We start from the raw sequence: 22,989 nt of genomic DNA, 5'->3' as shown, positions 1-22,989 counted from the left end.
TCAAAATGAGAACTACCTGTAGGACTTACAATCAGTATGATTTTATTTTTTAAATTAAAATTTTTAAATTAATTTTTCAAGTGAAAATTGTTTTTGTTATGTTTATATGACAGAATTTTTTCAGTATAAGTGTTAACCATTCATTGTAAAATCAACTGTTCATTTTATGAAGGTTATTCAATATAGCAGTATATGAAAGAAAACTTCCTAAATAAGTGAACGTCTTCGTAGAACTACGAAAATCAGTAAGGAAATGTGCAGCAGTGGAAAATTTGATGGGATTTCAAGTTGATATAAAAAGAGTACACTTAAAAATACAGACTCTTTATTCCTTGTTTCTCTTTTGTACTCCATACCCAGAAAAAATGGAAGATAAATTAAAGGCGTTTATAACTACACAGACTTAGAAGCACACTATACGTACGTACGCTTAACTTTTTGTGTTACATTTGCCTGACGTACTTTTAATATCTCTGCTGCATAAGCAAAAGTTTATCATGAAAAAAGATACCTCCACCCAAAGTAAAAAGTATATCCCATGTATGAGAAAAGCTAAATTATATCATGAACTCACCACAACAATAACTTTAGCTTCACCTAGAAACAGAAGTCATAATATTTTTATTCTTCACCATTTGTTGGTTCCTTTTTGGCTTACGATCATCCTGACCAACCAGACACCAAGTATCCATCTAGTAAATCCACAGGAGCTAGAAGTCTCCATTCAGCCACTCAGCCAGACTGACTCAGGTCTGATCATTTCATTTCTTAGAAGAATTCACTCTGGTTGACTTGGTCTACTTAGTTTAGGTTAAATGACAGATTCTATAAACCGGTAAGTCAACACTCTCTTAGGGGGTGTTTTTAGATTTGTTGAGTCCACTAACTGGATTGCAAAGCCAGTTCCTTGCAAAAGCTGACCAAAGGAACAAAATCCTCAATATTCCTATGTAAGCGTATATTCTCCTTATAGATAAGACTGTGGGTATTCTTTATTCCCGGGTAATAAAACTGTATTACCTTGTTAACCTTAGAATTTGACTCCTTCTCTTGTTTTTTTGCATCATCTTTTCGTTCCGGTTTTTGTGCTGCTGCAGGTTTCTCCTCTTCCTCTTCAGGTCGTTTTTTGTCAGGTTTCTGATCCCGCGTCTCCACGACTTTTGGAGTAGGCTTGGATATTCTTGGAGATCGCCTTAAAGTGCGGCCAATGCTGACCTCTTCTGGCGGCGTTTCCGTCTTTCTCTTCCGACTGGAGATCCTGATTGTTAATTTAATTCCTTCTTTCTGTCTTTCAGAAGTTATTTCTTTATTATCTGTTGCACAGCTTTCTTCTTCAGAAACTAGCTTATACTTAAATTTGCTTTTAGGTAGTGGAGACTCCTTTTTACTCTCTGAGGAGTCATCTAGATTGGAAGCATGGGCATCATCTAATCTATCTGGGTCTGTCTTGGCAACTTCCATCTCTTCCTCTTGTTTTTCAGGGCTGGATTTTTCTTCTACTTTGCTCTCCTCAGGTAGAGCCGTTTTACTACCAGAGCCCTCCTTTTCCAAATTAGGCTTCTCTAAAGTACTGGGAGAAGTAGATGTGGGGGGTATCTCAGCAGCTTTTGGAGAGTCAGGTTTCTCCTCAGACTCACCTTTACTTTTCAAAGTCTCGTCATCAGACAGTGCAAGCTTGGGCAGTTCTGCAGGAGCAGATACATTTGTGGACTTCTCCACCTTCTCTAAACATTCTTTGGGTTGCGGCAGTCTGTCCTTTTTGATTTTCATGGCTAGTTTCTCTTCAGTTGTTTTGGCACAGTCTTCAGAGTTTGAGGACTCTTCCACTACCATTTCAGTAGTTGTGCTGTCAAGGGACTCTTTTTCCACAGGACTAGATTCCTCCTTTAAAGGCACTTTCTGATTAGAAACCTCAGAGACCACAGCCCCTACCTCTTTCACCACAGTTACTGCATTTTTCTCAACCTCGCACGCTTTTGTAATTTTACTAACAGAGTCTGATACCTTTAGGGAATCTGATCCCTTTTCCCCACTTTTTCCATTTCTCTCTTTTAATGAGCCGCTGTCTTCCTTTGTGGTAGCAGAGTGTTCCGACTTATTATTTTGTATGACACTTGGGGTTATTTTTTCACAGCTAACCTCTCCATTTACTAGCACTTTCCCATCAGGACATAAAGCAGTAATTGTAGGGACTCTCTTAAAAGCTTCTTCTTCTGGTTTCCCTTCTTCCTTCAAGACATCCTTTGTTGGAGTAACACATTTACATAGGGGCCCCTTTATCGGACTGTCATAGTCATCCGTCAGCTTGATCTCTCGCTTTTTCAACGGTATTTTTGCCTGCTGGTCATTTTTAAGTTTCTCACTTTCTTCCACAGATTTCTCCACAATTTCTTGGGGAGTTTTGACATTAACACAAAATTCTAACCTCTCCGGCTCATGAACTGCTATTTTGTCCGTACAACTTTTTACTTCTTTTAAGTCTTTTGGTTCTATTTTATTTTCCTTCACCTCTACTTTAACAGGCTTGACATTTTCTTTAAAGGAGTCACTTTCTTCTTTGACAGTTTGCTTTTCGTCATTGTATTCTGAAGGTTTCTCCAATTTTACTATTACTGGCAATTTTATAATTTCTTTTTCTTCCACCTTCTCCATTTTCAGCGTATTTTCGTCGTCTTTGACCACAGGAAGAGGAAGGCTTTCCAATTCTGTTGACTGTTCCTCCACCTCCTCTTTTTCTTCTTTGATTTTTAATTGATTTTCTGTTGACAGAGAAAAAGAACTATGAAGCAACCAGGGGACCTACAGGATTACAAAGAGCATCCATCAAAACAAAGGCATATCTGAAAATCCCAACAACCCCAAGTCCCCCACAAATGGGTCTTCTCTCATGGAATTATTAGGCATCTGCCTTGTCTAACACTGTCATTAAACAAGCAGGTTGCCAATTTTTAGCTAAAGAATCACAGTTCAGTTTAATGGTATACCAAGATAAACCTAAATTTCAGAAGCTATCAGCAGAATTCTAGACTTATCCTTCTTTTTAACAGACATGTCGGCCCCTTCTTCAGTAGCATTGCAATACTTTCAGAACATACATTAAAACCCAAGTAGCGAGCGCACAAAGCATCAACTTGAAGTCTCACTTGAGTTTCTGAATTATTTCACAAATGAGAACATGGTGTAAGATCCCATGGTCTTCAAGTGAAATTCCACATAGAAATCACTCCCCTGTTTGTACACGTTTTTATTCCAAGAAATACTTAACTTCTGTATTTCAGCAGTTCAGAGAAAAGAGAAGACATTCAACGTTATAGCTTATGGCAAAATTCACCTAAATTCTCTGGACAATGACTACATCTCCTACGTACTAGCAAAACACAAGTAACAGACAATATTCTACATTCACTTCATCTGCCGTTGCTAAACAAGCACAGCAAGTAGTGGCATATGCCAGAAAAACCTGCAGAGCTTAAAGAATTAGGTTATGCCTACTTTGCTACATCATTTTTAGATCGTTAGGGCTTAAAGTACAGTTCCAGCATTCTGAAGAAACCATACATCTATTTTGTTACTATGTACTTAAGCCTACTTATGATTACCACAGCCTCTTAATACCTCAGGGTTTTTTATTTTACCATACTTTTTGAGTCAGCTAGGGATAGAGCTAATTAGAAAAAAGCAAATCTAATAGCACTACATATACCATAACAGCATCTTCTACCATCTGGAAGATGTTATTGCAAGCGTGCCATAATTCCAAACAAAAAGATGATTTTTTTTCTTCTACCTCACCCCTCTCCTTCCACACTAACGTGTAATTCTTTTCCAAGATGAGACCTTCCCAAAGTGGTTAGAAATACACAGGGGAAAGTAAGTGACAGCTAACTTAGTTACATTAAAAAAAATAAGCATTTTAGAAAGGAGTGGTGAGGAAGAATTCATAGATTTTATAGTATTTTCAAATACAAAGCATGTATCCAAATAAGCCTCAGCAATTAGTACAGCAGTGAGAGGTGCATCTCTATGGCACCGGAAGCGGTAACATTTTGAAGGCCCAAGGCTGGTTTTTCCCCCTTCATAGAAGCGGTCCCCACTCTGAGCCCTTGTGAGGTAAAAGCTGCCTCTTTGAGGATATTTGTCTGTACCAGTGAGATGAGATGGTTTTTCTGTGTCCAAATTCTTCCATCCTCCCTTCACTTTTTCCTGTCTAAACTTTTGCTCAGCCACTTTTTCCCGTCACCTGCTGCTTTCTCCCAAACTTCTAACATCAAGGATCACCACAATCCCCAAAATCCCTCTATAGTTTAACTCCCTGAACTGCTCATAAAGCAGTTCATATATACATATATGACTCAGTATATACATACATTTGTCATCTATACAAAATGACTCAGTTGATGCACAAGTTGTCTTAACACGACTGGAGTCAATCAATCAGGCTCGTAAAAAAAACATGTAAGCATTGGTTCAGTTTACCTTATTTTTGTATGAACTAATTTAATGCTATTTGCGAAGTGGCCAAAGCAAACGGGCATCAGGTCTTCCAATATGTTTTCACTGTACCTTAGAAGGGCTTTGAGTACAGTCCTTGGACTAACAGAAGAATTACTAAAGCTTCTCAACTGAAAGGCTCCAAGTAGTGCTCTGTGAATACGCTGACTGCACTTAAACCACTGCGCAGGCAAATAATTTCATTATTCCTTACATACATGGGACTAGTGCCTAGGGGTGATTTTGCACCAGTACACAGCCTAATGCAAGTACTGACCCAGGTGAGCGTGCCATAGGATTTGGGGACTTATCTACAGCGGGGATATTTATTAAAATGTTTTCAAATGGCTCCTCATGAATTCAAGGTGAAGTAAAATCGTATCTGAAGTAGAGATCTCGATTAGATGGTTTAAGCTGGCTTGACCAACTTTTAGTGAGTCAAAGGCAAGATCAGTCCTTGGAATTAATTCTGCAGCGTCGGTAGCCACGCAGGTTATGTTGTCACCTACATACACAGTTAGATACTGGAAATGCCTTAGACTGAAAGACAATTCTGCTGGTGTTCATCACAATTTACTGCAGTTTCTACAGTAGGCTTTTAATGCTTCCACAACAAGTCAAATTTTCTCTAAATGTTTTATTTCCTCTGTTCTACAGTTTGTTGCAAAGAATGAGCATAAAGTAGCAAGACTTTCTCTTTGATACTCAGAACCAAGACAGGCCTTGGCTAATTCCGTATCTCAAATTAACTTAACCAGATTAGAAGAAACACATACTAACACAGTGGAATCCTTAAATCTTGTTTCTGATTGTGAAAATCTTTTCCTGTATTTTAACAAAATGATAGCACCAGGTAGTAACTGGGGTAAAATTACTTGGGATAACAAGCTTTTTACCTTTTTGTAACCTAAAAAAGATCAGATTCTTACAAGGCAAAATACTTCAGAGGCTAACTGATGCTGAGGAAAACCAATGCACAAACCAACAAGTGGGCTAAGTTGTTAAATATGTGCAATGACATGATCATAGAATCATAGAATGCTTTGGGTTGGAAGGGACCTTGAGAGATCATCTAGCCCAACCCCCCTGCAGTGAGCAGGGATTGAACCCGTGATAATAAGGAAGGAAAAAAGGTTCTTTGTTAATAAGAACAGTGGAGGCAGCTAAGGACCACTTCACGTCTAAAGTATTGTAGTATTTTAAATTATGTTAACTTAAGTTCACATCATCTTGAAAAATCATGCAGATTATGACACATTTGAGGAAGCAACCTATATTTTCTGATTCAAACTCAAAAGCAAAAATAAACAACACACCCAATACTGTATTGATTTCAATCATGGCATTGCACAAACAGATTTTTTTTTTCTTTTTAAAATTTTAATGTTGCTAGAACAGGGAAAGTTTGGCAACAGTTCAATGCTCCACAAAAACATACAATGACGAGTATTTACAATATTATACAAAACGTACAGCAAAAATAAAATTACTTAGAAAACAATTTATACACAGCTCTCTTCTCATAAACTCTTGAGCCTAAGTATGCACTAAAAAACTCCAATAATATTTATAATTTCTAAGTATTCAATATTTACTTGATTTACTTTGAACAGAAAGATTTTTTTGTCCTTTTTTTTTTTTTTTTAAAGTCCTAATCTAACACAGTAACTTTTCATGAAGTTGAAAATTCTAACATTGCCAAAGCACAACATTTAGAATTTGAGAAAAGAAGGCAGAAAACCTTGTGTAGATGCTTCTTCACCCTTTTTGGTGTCTTCATCTTCTATGCTTGGGCTTTCACGCGATGAATTCTCCTGCTGAGAATTGTTGTTTTTCAACAGGGCAGGATCGATTTGTGCTTTCAAGAGCTCAAGGGTCTCGGCAAGCTCATTGCGGTTTCTAGATGACAGAAGAAAAAACATAGTGTCTGATAAGCCACTTACTCACCCCAAAGGGATTCATAAAAAATAAACAAAGACCATCTGCTTAAATGAATGCTGCCCTGAAAACCTTCTATACAAGCATAGTGAAATGCCTGTCCCACCAGAGTGGCTGCAACTTTGCACTCAGAAACCTTCCAATTTATCCATACCAAAATAAAATCACTCTTTTGGCAGGCCCTTATCTGTCTTGACTCAAGTCCTGGTGGGTCTGGATCCAAGCTGCTACTATTATTCTTTTATTTATTATCCTCTTACCAATCCTCATTGATTTTTCTTTGCAATTTTTCTCTCAGCAGAGAGGAAGTTGCAGTTTTCTGCTCATGCACCAAAGGAGCACCCACATCATTCAAGTGAAATTTTCAAAAGCAATTACATAATTTAGATACTTTTTGCAAGTATCCATCCTAAGCACATGTAGCAAACAATACAAAGTTGTCTAGAAAACTCCAGCTATTTGAGTTACAATAGCGAGAAAACGTTTGTGCATCTCTACGCACACAAATCTCGGTGCACTGTAACGTCTCATTTAAACTGGACATCGAACTATAAAAAAACACCACCTTAATGTGTAATGAAATTGAGCAATGATTAAACAGAGTCATTGTTTTTATAATAGACTAGAATGATAAAGCTCTTGCATTTCTTTTTTTCAAAGTCGATGTTCAGCAATTTGTTTTGCACAGATTTACAGGAGAAAAGGAAGCCTGGAAATGCAACAAGCCTGAGATGTGGAATCTCACAGGTTTAAAACCATTTCAGATTTCACAATGCATTACTGTGTTTTTCTGCTATGAGTGTGGAGTGTCAGAACCTCCCCAGCAGAACCCCGATTTCTTCCGCTTTTGGCACTGATCCCTGCAGCCTATAATGCATGAAGAGAGATAAGCACCGCTCAGCTCGATTGGTTTGTTTAGACACCTTCACTTTATTCACCCACAACAGCCGTCTAAATTTCACTGATAGTAATGCTTATCATTTTATGGCCCGTTGATAGTAGTTTGAACAGTTTTATTTGACTCCCTTGGTTACTAAAGGGAGTTTAGTTATGGACATGTAAATAAGCTGCAGATATAAAAATTAAAATTTACAAAGAGAAAAAAAACCCCATCATTTGACTTTTTTTAGATCTATTTTTACATCTCTATGTACTTTATAAGTCAGAATTGATTCTGCTGAGTCCAGTTTAAAATCCACTTGGAACTAATCAAATTAGAAAAAAAGTAGTTTACATGGAGATAAACTAAAAATGGATAACTGGTAGATATGAAACAAATTTCAAACTAATTCTTTTTCCATTAAGAAAGATCCTGCATACTTTGCACAGAGTAGGAAAGTAAAAAACAAAGTATGTAACAAGAATCACAAAACCCCATAAATCTGAAGGTAAAATATCATTAAAATATTAACAGACCAATCTGCAGCAACTGAGACCCAGAGGCACCGAGTCACGTACACACGTTGGTCTACATCAACGTCACGCACCTCATCGTTAGCGATCTATGAGCTGAATTCTACTCCAGAAGATTTTTCGTGCCTATCTGTACTGTCAGTAGTTCTGAGGTTCCATGAAGTTAAAATTGCAATGTAATTCCCCCAAAACCAAAACTCTCCACTTGTAATTGTCTTAATAGCGCAGAAGTTAAAGAAGCAAGAGTCCTCCTCCATTTCCTAAGGCATTTAGGAATGGCCAGTGAGCAATATGGAGCCATTGTCCTCAAGAGAGTCTTCTCTTGGTACCCTTTCCATATATCCATTGTAGCTTGATTAAGCAAAAAACAAATTACACGTTGGCTATTACCAACAAATCAGTGAGTTATTTCTGTACACGGTTTTTCGCTAAAACATACATGCGAAGGCAGAAAATCCCACTGTCACGGATCCTACTCTGTGAGAAACGGAGATTTGTTGAAATAAATTTCTGAACCCCAATCACAAATAGCTAAAAACCCCTCCAAAATAAGAAAAAAAGGAGGGGGGGGGGGGGGAAGGAATACCTAACAATGCACTTCCACGTGGATCCATCCTGGTCATCCTGTTCTTCTATGTACATCCTGACGTTATGCTCTTGATCCAGCTGATACCAATACATCAGGCCATCCTTGTCTCGACCAATGGGCTGAAGACGCATGGCATCGGCGTCCTCCTCGTTAATTATATTCTTAAACTTTAGATTGTCATCAAACTGACATTCACAGAGATACTGAAATAGTGAGAAAGTAGAAAGACTGCTAAAATACCAAAATAGAAACAGAAATAAGAAAATCAGCTCATTTCCTTTCAGTGTAATTTGGAACTTCTTTTTAGGCCTCTCTCTATTGGATCTGCAAGTTAGCTACCGTTTTTTTCCCCCAGACCGTGTTGGTTTTAAATGAGAGACAATTTTTATTTGGTCGTCATCCCCCCCCCCCAGCCAGCTTAGAAAGTTTTTTTCTTTTTTTTTTTTTTTTCACATAGCACAAATTATCTCATTGTACAGTAGAACACATAAGTAACTTGGAACCAACCCTGATAGCTTTCTCAAGACTTGAAAAGATGAAGTCCCACCTTTGCCTTTGGAACTGAGATAAGCTTATCTAATTGCAAGCTAATAAACATTTTTTTAAACCGTACTGCACAGGCAAATAGCTACTGACAAAACAGTAAGTACAAAACAATTTTCACACACTTTCATACAAAGTGTGAAGAATATGCAAAGCGTTACATTGTTTGGGCCCAACACACTACCATGAGCATCACGCCTGTTGGAAGATCAGCTCCACATTCAATACATCTACTTATAGTTCAGTCAAGCTAAATTTGCAAGATGTTTGCGTGAGAAAGCAAAATCTCCAAATTTAAGCAAGTACGGAAAAAGTAATTTAGAAACTTAGTTGATGAATGTGTACCTTCAGAATCCCCAGTTTGCACTCAACACTCATTTCTAGGTATCCTTTTTTTTCCATCTCCCAAGCCCAAGTGCTGTTGAATTCTTGGCATATCTGTCACAAGCAAAATAGAAAGATTGCTAGGGTTAGTGGATAAAATGAACTTTTCTATTAATAATACCTTACTGCAGTAACAATTATATGTGATCTCCTTAGGACTGCAAGTCAGAAAGCCTTACACAAAAATAAAAAATAAAACTGGAGTAGGTTGGGAAGCACTGGCAAATCTCCATGGAAGAGTCTGTCACTGAGGTCCTGATCACCACCAACTTCTCTAAACCTCTTAAATTAGGCAGCACGACTCTGAACTGGGAAGTTGTTCTTCTCTTTGGTGTGCAAAATCTCCCATTTTTCTATTTCTGACTTGTCTATTTAGAATATAAATTCTCTCGAGTAGACGTGGTTTCTTATTACATGTCTTTACAGCATGTAAGCTGCCAAGCTCTCTTGGGGCCCCTAAGTCCTACAACTGTATCACAGATAACAAATGCAACTGATATTCACTCCACACCGTGGAATTATTATTCTTTAGAAAATGCTAAATATCTTGGGTCTCAAGCCATTTGAGAAATATTTTAAAATATTGTAAGTATAGCCAATTTCAAATTACTTAAAGCAAATAAATTCAATGACACCAATATGGGGAAAAAATAGAACATGAAAAAAGCGGCAGTAGAGGAGAAATAGATTGAGTCAGCGGGAGCTCCAATAATAACGGTGGAGAAGGAATTCCCTCTCCTCCTAAACGACTCAGACATGCTTAAGACAACTCTCATAAACAGAGAAGAGCTGCGTATCAATTGAGGACACATAGTGGGATCTCCAATCAGTGAGGCTATTCTAGTGGAAACACCCATTAGGAGGAGGCGAAAGCTAATCACAGCTACATCTCCACCCGAGATTATTTTGAAATGCCGCTGTTGAATCACGACTGTCCAAATTAGCACAAAAGGTACCCCGGCCCTTCAATCTGCAAGGAAGCAAAGCTCTGATGAATGGACTCAATCAAAACAGTGCAGTCTCCCAGTCACCAAATTATTATTAAACATGAGATATAGTCACTAAGCTACTTAAAAACTTGTATATCACATCTGAAAGCGGCTTTCTCTGGAAACGGCAGCAAAAATAACTCTAAATTTCACCCACCAGAAGTACAGATTGGCTGATTTGTGTTGTAATACTCTGCAGGGGCTACAACCAAGAAAGGTGCTGCTACCCCTCCTCTGTTCCCATGGCCGTGATCCCTACTCTCCGCTATCCCCAGAACTGACACCGGTTCTTAAGTGACCCAAGCGTAAGCCTGCAATTAGATCGGCTCAGCCACGCTGCAAATCATACTCTGACTTTAAACTACAACCTACAGAGAATGGTGAAGAGGGTGCTCTCAGGTCACAACAAATCCTGCTGGAGAGCAATTTTTCCTGCTCCAAGGTTAAGGAACATTACACGGGTACTTCTCTGACACAAAGCCAAAGCTCACGGCGAGAGACAATCACCGTTCGCTCACAAAACAAGGTTACTCTGCTTCCTCTCTCATTTTCAACCATGTAACATGAAGAACGCTGGGAATCTGTATATCAAAACCCTTGCTAAGGGCATGTGCCAGTTCGCTGTTCATTACTTACTCATTAAGTATGAAAGCAATAATGAGAAGTTTCATGTGCTGCGGAAGCATATGACTGTCAAAGCAAAAGCTCAGAGACATCAGAGCTGATGAAGCATCTGTTCGAACTGAAATGACTATGTTTTGACAATTAAAAACCAGATGATCGTGCTTTCTCCTGACAAGCACTGTCACAACCCCAAACTACAGATCTCATTGAGTCAGGCTCCGCTGAAATGTTAGTCCCTGCCTTCATAGAGAAGGACGTTTCACACCAATCAAAAGCCTGCAGCTCGTGGGAGCAGCTGGCTTCTGCATGCTAAAGAGTGGTCAGCACCTTCCCACCCTGCAAGAGAGACGCTGAAACATCTCTCGCTCAAGTATTTCCAAAGCAGCTACGATGGCATCTGACACTTACTATTACCATGCTCCAAATGTTCGCTTTAAACAACGAAAACAGGAAGGTGAAAGACACAGCAGAGGAGTCTGCTTGGGTGGGACTATGGACACCTGAATTCTAATAATCGGGGCAGAAAAGACAGTGTGTTCAGAACGTGCCGGTTTCGGGGTTGAAGGTTCCAGACGGACCAGTCCAGAGAAATCTTATCTGTATAAAAACGCAAAATATGTTTGACAATAGTCAAGTAAAGCATTTTGCCAGGAGACAGTGCAGTCTGAATTAACTCAACTACGCGTTTCTCAAAAAACAGCTAAGCTGGATGGTTCCTCTTAGCTATTAAAATGTTTAGGACACGCCAGTTCTTTACCTCGGTCGTACATGACCGTGTACGCTCCTTGCGCAGAGGAGAAAAGTCAGATTCCTGGAGCCCTACAGCCGTTTTCTTCCAAAAAAGACTAGCGTGTATGCTGGTGAGCCAACTTGGGTGGTTCACCATCAGAAGAGGGAAGGGAGAGAACTCTCAACTGCCATGTTTGCCCCCTATCCCAAAATATGTTCATCTGTCAAAATACCAACCACAGCTTAGAGACAATTTTTTATGGTTTTTTATAAGCGTGACAGTCAAATAAAGCATATCTTGTAACCAGTTGGTATATAAACAAAACATATTAATAACATATTAAATATTAAGATATTAAATATAAACAGATTAAATATAAAGAGCATGTAAGTTTGCATGTTCCCCACTTAAAGTTTCCTCCTAAATAAGAGAACGGTCACATCTAGAACTTATCAACCCCTGTTTTGTCAAAGCAACACAGCAGTAGTGTCTAACAAAGGCAAACCAGGCCAACACTGCCTCAGAGTATGTCAATAACATGTCAAACAATGCTGCTGGCATCTAGGAAGAATGCTCTCAATGGTTCCACGCCTTTTCGTTTTTTTCCTGGCTTTTGTGGCATTTCCCAATACTCTTTGTTTTTCTAAATTAATTCTACCCCTTTGAAACGGGGACAGTATTAGCATACCTCTCTAATTAGTTATATTCAATTTCCTTTGTTCTTCAAGTTCCTTTGAACCACTGGCTAGAATAAGCTTCAGGTTAGCTCTGGAGACTGTTAAATGAAGTAGAATTTATTACCGCTTACTTGGTCTTAACAGGGGTGTGTGGGAGGGTTTCCTTACCACTTTCCCATCCTTTCAATGCCTGCTGAAGGAAGATTTTCCAAACTACTCCCTCATGAACTTGTTCTATCCCTCTGCTTTCTGCTTACCACGAGTGGTGAGTGGCTTCAGTGGGGTACATAAGTTCACTAGTCAGACTTGGGTTTTCTCAGCTTGCTGCAATGGCTTTTCGGTATTTTAAGGAATTTCAACACAATTCAGTAACCACAGCAATTGGTAATATACGAAGTACACAAAAGTTACATAAATTATTACATTATTATTTTAAACCATCATCATAAATACTTTGCAACCGATTAAGAGGTCAGATTTACCCTAAGGCCCTGCAGCAGGTTATTTCCTGACATACTCCCAGCCCTGAAAACATCATCATCTTGAGACTACACAAACCTCAAGACAAATCCCTGCCTCTGTAAAGCTTATAGACAGCACTTCAGGGGGCAACCTGCAACTGGATTTGCCAAGTGCCATTACTTGTATTGTTGCTATCACCATAATGCTGTATTTCTAAGCAAAATGTGAGCATGGCTGTACAGACAGTACTAATACACATGGAAGGCACATGGAAGATATCCAGAGGAGAAATGGTAACTTATTCATTTTGAATATCTGTACATTTTTCTTTTCTGAAGCAGTGTAAATTCTTTAAGCTGAAAACTATTTGGATGTAAGGTGCCAACAATGGCATAGCCACAATTAAAATACCAATACAGAATTATGGACAACAATGGGATGCTCTGGTTTTTCGGATGCATAATGACATTTTCATCTTAGCTGTGCCATGCTGAGCATGCAGATGTAAATCACTGCAATACGTTCATTTATTATTAATACATGCTACAAGAACTCTGTATGGTTAGTCCCTCTATGAACACCAACCAAATCACAATAATTAACTCGCATCCAGACAACTGATACACAAATGAATTATTACTGCGTAAATCTCTCTGCTCAATTTAGCCTGTGTGCAGGCTACTAAATCTCCTTCTTTATTTAGGGTCTTAATGGTCGAAAAAGTATTTTACTACCAGGTGTGAAGGTATATACTCTTTTACATGCAGCAGATATGGTCTATTTTCAGAGATTTTCTTTACACAAGCCTAGGCAGACTGAAAGTTAAGCTGGGATCTTATGCAACTGAAGTCTCGGCACGCATGTCGGTGTTGGCCACAACACAGCCCAAGGCTCGCTATAATTCATACCAGGGACTGCTGACACAACAGCTCATCATAACCATATTCCAGCATTGCAGAATAATACAACGCGCATATTGTACCTTGATCAAATATTTTTCCCATCTGTCTGCCGTGACAGACTTCCCAATCTTTCTCATCAGTTTCAAGTGAAGCTCCACCAATTCTTTTGGAACTGCAGTATTGAGAGAGAGAGAGAGAGAGAGAGAGAAAAAAAAAAGTTATGAAGTCTGGTGCAAATATACTTCAATGCTCAACACTGGTAACACTGAAACACTGTGACAAATTGAGCAATTTTAATACAACATAGTAACTTAAACTCTGCCAAAGAGCAGCCCCACAACTGAGAGATGGAGGCACGTTAATTTAACCACATGGGGTCTTTTTCTTTAGATTTACATTTAAGATCATTGCCCTTCCTGTGCCCTTCCTCAAACTCCAGGAAACCAACCTCAGTGATAAATATGTAAAAATTTTGGCAGCATTAAAACAATTGGACAGGAACTACGCCAGCCAAGCACCTACAAAAACACTACTGCGAGCAGCACACCTGCACCTGCCTCCGAAACCCCAAAGCCGTCTTCTGCACCATGCCTGGACTATCACTGAATCCAAACTATTTTTGGCTGGGTGCATGGTATGGGAGAAATGTTCCAGAAACTTTGTCCTCACAGATGGAGCTTTGCTATATACTCACTCTCTTTAGTCCTGGAGGGACAGAGAGGGACTCGAGACCTAGGGCTTGAGGGATGGAGGCCAGAACTGCTGCTGAGTATGGCTGTGCCAGTGCCGTCAGAGAATTAAAGTTTTCCAACCAAATTTTACTTATCTCTTAGTGTACACTCCTCAGATACACCTCCGACATCTCGTCTTAGCTCGCATCTGTGATTTATAAATCAGTCTGGCACCACCAAGTGGCAAATTTGCAGAACACCAACTTCATAAGCTAGAGAGTAGTATAACTTTTAAAAAATACATAACTGATAATTATTAATACAACTACACATGCCCGGTGACTTGAGCTTTCTTATTTGTAATTTGTTGAGGAAAAACTTAACGAAATGAACTTTTCAAGTATTTTTATTTCTACACTCTTTGCATACAATTTTATTTTCTGAAAGCATTTGCATTACTCTATGCACACACGCTTTAAAAGTCTAAAACCCAAGAACATTTATGACCATCATTTATGATTACGGTTTTTCTGCTGGTCCAGTAGCACTACTTGACACAGGATGAACAGCTGGGACACCAAATGTGTTTGTTCTAAACTAGACACTACTGAGATGCTCTCTCTTTATATAACATTTTAGTATCTGCATGAATCTTTTCAGTATTTAACTTGATTTCACCTAACTGATACTTGCCTTTCAATCAAATGCCTCTATTTTCAGGTGAACATATCGAGTTGGTAAAATATCAGGTTGATGAAAATGCTTGTGTTATTTCAGAAGTAAATAATTGCTGCTGGTTTGCAACCAGAAATTGAATACACAAACTCCTTCAATAAATACATAAAGTAGCAGCCTGGTACCCAAAAGGAGACATCCTTTAAATGCAAATAATTCGTAAGCAACTCTAAACTAGCCCTGACTTTTTCTCTTTTATTCCATTTATATTATTTCCATTACCTTTACATACTGAAGAAACCTAGCACATTTCCTCCTTGGTTTTTCTGAAAATTGATGCATTTCATAATTTTAAACTACCACATATTTTAAAAAGAACAAGATCAAAGGTCTTAACCCTGATAGGTGCCGAGCACTTGGCACTAACAAAATTAAGCAAAAAGCACTTTATACACGTGAGCAATTCTATCGAAATCAACTCATACAATTAAACCTCAGCTTGTGTTTGTGTGACACGGAACTGCGCCAGAGTATTCAAAACCTTGCTGGATCAAAGCTTTTCTTCTGCATCTTTTTTTGGTTGTTTTTAATCAGATCTCTTTTTAATGGGTACATACTGATTGGAATCCTAGTTTAAAGAAGCACGGGTGATTTGTTTCAAATAACCAAATCCCCAGTCACCACAAAAATCTTTGCTAGAGTGTTACTCTTCGAAGAAATGGAGAATGATAACAATTCAAAAACTGGGAAGTAATTTTGCACACCCTTGGTCAGCACTTACTGTGATTTGTGTTAGTACCTACAGAAACCTCATTTCTTTTCTGAGATTCCAGCATTTCAGCTCTTGCATTTCTAGGATCTTGATGATGTATCGATGCAGTTATTTTCACAAATAAACTTCACAAAACACTTCAAATTAATTCTCCATTTATTTATTACCCTTTCGAGATGCTTTTCGTGTATCATAACAATGTTAATGACTAGATTGTGAGGCTGGCTTTTTGCCAGCTCCCCAGTAAGCACTTAGAGGAATCGCACACTGTCCTCCTTGTTCTAAGGAACGAGGTGGGAGTTTCGGAGGAGAAAACTGATGTCCACTTTGCAGGCAGAAACCAGGGAGTGAGCAAAGCGCAGCCTGAGCAGCCAGGGTGCCTGAACTACAACAGGAGCAGAAGCCGATGGGACCAAGAAACAAACTCCATATTGAAAGCAAAGTAACTGTAAATAACGTACGGATCCCATGCAGCAGTGTACACCTGACCTGCCCAGAAATACCAGCTCAGGGAGGGGTGGCAGGAAAGCTAAAGAGTGGTAGAAAATCCATCCTTTCCCAGAACACTTATTTGGCAAGGAGAAGCGCACTAGTGAATAAGACTCACGTTTCAGTCGTCTCAGAAATGCATTGAACCTCCATAGCTTGAACTTACTTTTCTTCAGAATATAGAGAGAATTCTTGACAAGAGCTCGTTGAAGTGGGACATCAGTAAGGATCATTTTTACAACACTCTTCTAATCCTAGTTGTAACATACCAAAGATAATGAACGTGAGATGTAATCACTTTTGGGTTGTGATGGTGGTTGGGTTTTTTTAAGTAACAGCAGTAGACTGGCATCTCCTTTGTAAAGTATCATCTCCGTTCAAGTGGGACCTGCATCATTCATTTCAGGAACTCACAGGATAACCTAATAATGTTTTGCATTTTTTCAAGTTTTGCGTAAGGGAAGGAACAATACATACCATCTTTCTTGCATAATAGCCACTCTGCATAAGGTTTTGCCCAAAAACTTGTGATGGAACATATACAAAAAAACCGCTAAACCTGAATGAATTCTCAAACTTTTATGAAACTTTGATCCCTCTGGAAAGCAATACAGTAGCTCTCCAAAACCTTCACAGAATACACTTAAGTGGTGGAGAAAACGCCAGGACTCTGTGCACAGGGCTAATAAAAATTGTACAGCACTGTTTTAGAAGAAAAACTGTTTCAAAGGATCAAGTATAATTAAGCCATAGTGCCATCTGCTAGATATTCTAAAATATAGACTTTTTCATAGGAAGAAGCCATGAGTCAGAAAGAATGAGTCACTGTATATATGATTATAGGACTTCTGGTGGAGTTTTAGCCAATTTGTGAAGTCCTGCGCTTTCCTGGAGGGCAGGCTCTTGTCTAGGCCTCACACAATATCCTTTGAAAGCTACTCTATCTGCTCCAGCGTTTCAAGGAACGTCCCATACATCAGTCACACATTTCTAATAAATTTGGGAAACACAGAAAACTGAAAGGGAAGAGGAAAAGTACAAACATGTGGAAACCCCATCATCTGGTTAGAAAAGCTGTAACTTTCAAATGCCTGCACAACCGCAGATTAAAGACCTGGTTGTGGGTACCCATTAACACATTCCCGTACAACCATAACCCCATTTCACCTCTACTTATTTTCCCTGCCAAAATTAAGACGCTCGCAGCTGAACACTCACCTAAACAAAACTGGAATGAGGAAGAAAAACAGAAAATGTAGATGACAGACAAAGCCCTAGGTCTGGAGGGAGGACAGGGGGAACGTGTTATCTGGAAAATGATTAAAAATAAAAACGCTTTGTATCAGATCCAGGGTGCTGGACACAGAGGGGAAGATCAGAACCACGGTGTACGCAGAGCCCCTGGTATTGAAGTAGATTGCAAAGCCTACGCCTCCGCTCTTCCTCCAGAGATAAGGGAAAAGCACGCTGAAGCCCTCATACTGTGGGGACTTAGGGGGAAGGGAACAAGAAGTAACTTTTTGGGATGCAAAGGCTGCTGGCAGTTTTCATGCTTCACGAACACAAACAGGTCCTCCCAGTTATACTAGTAAAACCTTTTTCTATGCTAACTTGTTTTGGCAAGTGGAAGAAAAAAAAAAAAAGTGACTCTTAAGATATACAGGGCAAATATTTCCGTTAGCAGTTTGCTCTTTTTCATCTTTCTGCCTTGATGAAAATTACCTCTGCACGCTATGACTTCACTGTCAAACAAAACCATGCTAAGCAGGCGGACAGCTGAGATCGGCGGGATCATTAATAACCTCCCACCTCCCCTTCTCTTCTACTAAGGGAAGCTAGCTCACAGCAACCTGTACAAAATCGATGCGTATTAGCTACTGGCGCCCTGCGCAAAGAGTTTAAGGGCAAGCAAATACACGATAGCTGCCACCACGCTCAGCTCCCTCCACTGCCAAAGCTGGAGGGAGCCGTACTAGAGGCACAGGCAAGAGCATCCACTCAGACACTGGTAAAGAGTTAACTACGTGGTCAGTTTACCACTTAGCCCACCACACACTAACCATGCACTTAATTGCCTTTACAGACAAGCCCTTACTCATAAATTTGCTTAAAACCAGTCGGCTATATCTCTTACGAAAGGCACAAGAGTGCCCAACAGATGAGTGATCACATTTCTAACATCTTTAATATTCTCCTCTATTTTTGTGTGCAAGCCTGAAGTCCCACGAGCAGTCTGAGGCAGCAAACGCTTTCTCTCCTAGATTAGTTTCAACCAAAGGTAAGTGCCTCATTTGGTTCATTAAACAGCTAGCTAAACACTTAGGAAAAGAAAAGGGGACAGGATCTCTTTCAGCAGCAGCGCTGGTTTATGCCAACATAAATATTCTTCTCTAGCAACTATCTAGCTTGTTTCTTACCTCAACTCTTAGTATAAGGCAAATGGGAGAGCCCTATACTTGGGATGTGTTATTAAGAAGTTTATAGACCGTAGAGAAAAATGATGGCCTTGGTATGAACTTGGCATGATAAATAAATGGAAGGACAAAACCTCTAGTATGAACCAGGCAAGAAGTTACAGTGAACCTCTGACAAATAACTGTGATAATAAGGAGCCCCATATTCATGCAGAAAGCTTGGCAGAAAAAAATGTGAAGCATTTGACCCCTACAGCATTTCCCAACCTGAAAAAGCAGTAGTTCCCGTTCCAAAGGACAATCTAAAGATTTTATTTGCCAGCTGAGTCACTTGATGAGTATTATCATCCTACTTCCAAGTTGTGCGCAACTAAAAAAAAAACACAGGCGGGAAAGGGGAAAAAAATGTAACCACGCTGCCTCCCAAGTGAATGAAAAGAGCAATCAAACATGCTGCAATTAAACTGAAGATCAAAACAGAAAGAACAAGTCACCAAGTAGCAGTTTTATATCCTCTTCCTAGAAAGATTTTGGCAGGCATTAAAAACAAACAAACCACGCTCACATTTAAATGACATTGTTATCCTAGGAAAGTACTTTGAAATCTGGATGCTCAGCAGCTAGATCATTTTCATACAAATATCCGAGTACCTTTATATCTCTTACCTGTACAAATACTTATTAGAAGACTCTCCGCTTGCCTGGACTATTCAGAGCACCTGCCATTCTAGCATTATTCAGCAAAATTCAGATCGTCTTGCTGATAAACCCCCTCCCACCCATCCCCACGCAAGGATGCCCACACACCACCTCTTTCACTGCCGCCTGCGGACGAATTGTGACCAACCTGGATAGCCCTTGGAACTGGGACCGAAAGGCCTTTTCCACCCCCAGTTCTTTTAGGAAGTTGTGTCACCAACCTACCAGACCTGGCTATCAGGGTTGCATACTGTCTTCACTGTATTAGTCCTCGCTGCAACTGGGATGTGACCTTAAAATTCAGCTCTAATTTTAGCTATGAAATTATTTTCAGATATTTAGAATTTATCACCTATTTGTCAAAATTGTTATTGAGCACCCTTTCCTCCCATTTTTTTTTGTTCTACTCTCTTCCACTGCCCACAAATCAATCTGATTATGCGTGTGCTCTCTAATGCCCACACTACCATCAGTCACCTTCTCACTGTACCTGAAACCAAGATTAAAAGAAAATCAGACACATCGGCATAACCCTTGAAGCTGGAGTTAAAGACCATACTGACCTAAACAAAATCCTTACGCAGCTGTTTTTCAGCAGCCCTTTAGCAGTTAGAAGATGGTTTAATCTTTCACAAGTCCCCTCTGTTTCATTCTCTAGATATTAAGTTCCTAGCAGTGTTGGGGCTTTTTAAGCTAATATATTAAGCAACAGCAAAAAGGTTAACAAAAGCAAGACTGATGTTAGAATAAAGCATAAGATGTTAGAATAAAGCATAAGATTTAGGAAGAAAAGCATGCTGTATTGTGCAATGAAAAGGAAATGGAGGTAGGAAAAGAAAAAAGGAAAACTACTTTGAAAACAATGCAGGAAAAAATAGCATATGATCTATTTTAGAAACTGGAAATAGCCCAGGAAAGGAAAGACAGAAAATGAAAGCCCAGTTTACTGCCTCAAAAAATGTACTGAATAAAAAATGGGCTCAAGTCCACAAACTCTGGATACATGAACAGCAAGTGAGAAAAATCAGGCTGTGGCAGCAATGGGCAAACAAGCAGACTGCACTGAAAAACAGGTACTGAAAACACTTGAAATTGTAACAGATTGCCATTGTTCACCATTAAATCGCTTGCAGTGACCACACCGTGCATTTCAACTATCTAAAATCAAGAGCACTTGAGTTGCTGATCCTTAATTCATGCATATGCAAGCACTTGACTCTCTGAAACTGCTGGGACCACAGCCTAGAAAAGCCAAGACACAGCAGCCCAAGTATCTTTCATTCTGGCTAGTAAAAATCAGGAAATAAGATCTTCTGAAGTGACTCTGGGATTCTCTTGCCTGCTGAGGCATCTCAGTCTCCAATACGACCAAGACTTTTAGACTATGAGCAGAAAATCCTCCTCATTTCCTTCCTTAGCACTGAACTGTGTCATTACAATTCTCAAACAAAGAGTAGGTGTGACAAAGTGAAAGGTAGTCACAAAGACCACACTTTAGTAGTGGACTCTGGAGTGCTCCACACCTCCTTAGTGCCAAGTATGCACCCCCATGGCTTCCCGATATGCTGGGGTAAGTCCACTTCAGAGAGATTTTAGTCGCTTGGTTTTTTTCCACTGGAAGACGACCCAGCAGGGAAGAGCTGCAGCGGATAGCATCAGCGTGCTCAGTTTGGGCACTGGGAGCCAGCCTTTGGAGCATGTTGCAGAAAACACTTACCCACGCCGCAGAGGTGTAAGAAGATGCAAGGTGCCCTGTTTTGCCATTGTTAGGCCATTGTTTTTGCCCTAGTAAAAAAAAAAGCGGGTTGATCAGATGGGATTCTTAACTCTAAAACAGGAAATGCTGAAGAGGCACGTATCCAGAAACGCAACCCCTCTCCAGAAAGGTCAGTAGCAAAATGAAGATTTACACCCAGATCTCAGTTTGGACTGAGGCACCTGCTGGCCATTACAGCAATGGGAGACCCATTCACACTTACCAAAAGGATGTAAGCCAAAGAAGTTGAGATGGCAACGTTTACCTTTTGATCTAACACCAAGTAGTTACATAGCTGTTCAAGAAATTGCAAAATTGAATTCAACATCTTCATTCACTCTCAGAAGTTTCAAAACTACAACTCCCGCTCCTAGAAGGGTGGCTCAGCCACAAGGCAAGCAGCTAGAAAAGAAATGCAAGATTCAAGGGCCCAAAAAAAGAGAAGAAAAGGAAGTGTGAGTCTAATTCCTGTTGAAAAGGAGCTTGAGCTTTAGTCCCTACTCCTAGCTCCCAGAATTTTGTAGGTATTTTGCCATTAAAATCTTGGCAAGGGGAGCAGCATATCAGTAGGATTCATCTAAGCAAATGTAGGTATTTACACCTGAGCTAGTTCCATATAATCCATCTACAGCCCACGGAGAGAAAACCACTTTCAGGAAGAATCAGCTCATCCTAGAGCAAACATCTGAGCTCTGCTAAATACATTTGGTGAAATTAGTTCTGTTGTAGAGCATCTGGCAAGTTTTTCCAGTGAAAACCAATGTGTCTAAGGTCTTGGGAGAAGGTCTTGGGGATACAGGAGCGTTACCAGGTACTGGGGGGTACATCTCGTTCTTAAACAGTTACCTAAGCTCTTATGCTCCCCTTTAGACATAGAATTACCATTGCAGATCTGACCTTAGTTCATAAGGTTTATCCACGCACAGACAATTCTGGCAGACAAAATCCATTCTCTAAGCATGGCAGCATTTAACTTCAAGAGAAAGAACATATATGCTGTTATATTAAACTAAATTAGAGTGTCCTCAGCACACTGAAATAAGTGAAAATCACGATTTAACACAGGAACATAGCGCTGCATACATCAATAGTTAAGGAGGCTTCAGCTTCCTTTAGCTTTATTCACATAATAAATGTAACAAGCTTCTTTTAATGTGTTCTGTTAGAAGGTAAATTGAATGCAAGTCCTTTTTTAGTTCATTATGTGAAAACAAGGACAAATTTAAATGGTTTTTAATTCCTTACTTTTTTTAGTTACTAGAAACCCCACTCTGGTGTCAATTTTGCTGTTTCTCCCCACTTCTGAGAGTTTTCTTTGGCATTAACAGAGTAAGGATGTCGATTATACTATAAAATCACTTTCTCCCACATCTCTCCACTTGAATAAAAAGGCAGTATTAAAAAAATCAGAGCAGGCTGAATAAAAAAAATCACTTTTCTAAAAAAAGTTTCATTGCCAAGATTAGAGGTTTCCTCAGTCTTCAGTCGGAAAAAAACCCCACAAAACAGAAACATTTATCCTTTTTCATGTATCAGATGAGATCTACTACAAAGATATTACTGCCCTCTTCCGAGTTCAACTTTAAAAATCGCATGTTTTTTCTCCAGTCACTGGTGATCCAACCTGCACTTTCAAATAAGTCTCATTTATACTCTGGGATTCACCACTTCATCTTTCATTTACATGACTACTGAATGATATCAACAGGTGAATGTTTCTTGGCAGTTTCTCTGTAACTGTCAAATACCGCAGACACCTTTTCTTGAAAAC

General features: G+C 39.4%; 1 protein-coding gene across 3 annotated transcripts in view; it reads right to left on the bottom strand.

Annotated features, from left to right (window-relative positions):
- Nucleotides 1-21,203, bottom strand: part of RSF1 (remodeling and spacing factor 1) — a 43,810-nt gene extending 22,607 nt beyond the window's left edge. Inside the window, exons 1-6 of one of the 3 annotated variants that reach the window (XM_009479761.2) lie at nucleotides 21,180-21,203; nucleotides 13,823-13,914; nucleotides 9,320-9,412; nucleotides 8,429-8,634; nucleotides 6,233-6,390; nucleotides 1,021-2,759 (exon numbers count right to left, since the gene is read on the bottom strand). In XM_009479761.2, the coding sequence (XP_009478036.2) occupies nucleotides 1,021-2,759; nucleotides 6,233-6,390; nucleotides 8,429-8,634; nucleotides 9,320-9,412; nucleotides 13,823-13,879 (2,253 nt within the window). In that variant the 5' untranslated portion in view covers nucleotides 13,880-13,914; nucleotides 21,180-21,203. Of the gene's footprint in view, nucleotides 1-1,020; nucleotides 2,760-6,232; nucleotides 6,391-8,428; nucleotides 8,635-9,319; nucleotides 9,413-11,379; nucleotides 11,442-13,822; nucleotides 13,915-21,179 lie in introns of those variants that run through there. The other 2 variants (XM_075727871.1, XM_075727870.1) reach the window with 2 other exon arrangements.
- Nucleotides 21,204-22,989: the final 1,786 nt, after the last annotated feature.

This window comes from Pelecanus crispus, chromosome 1, assembly GCF_030463565.1.
Source record: "Pelecanus crispus isolate bPelCri1 chromosome 1, bPelCri1.pri, whole genome shotgun sequence".
Taxonomy (NCBI): domain Eukaryota; kingdom Metazoa; phylum Chordata; class Aves; order Pelecaniformes; family Pelecanidae; genus Pelecanus; species Pelecanus crispus.
Note: the sequence above shows the minus strand (reverse complement) of the source record. Positions and strands in the feature narration are given on the sequence as shown.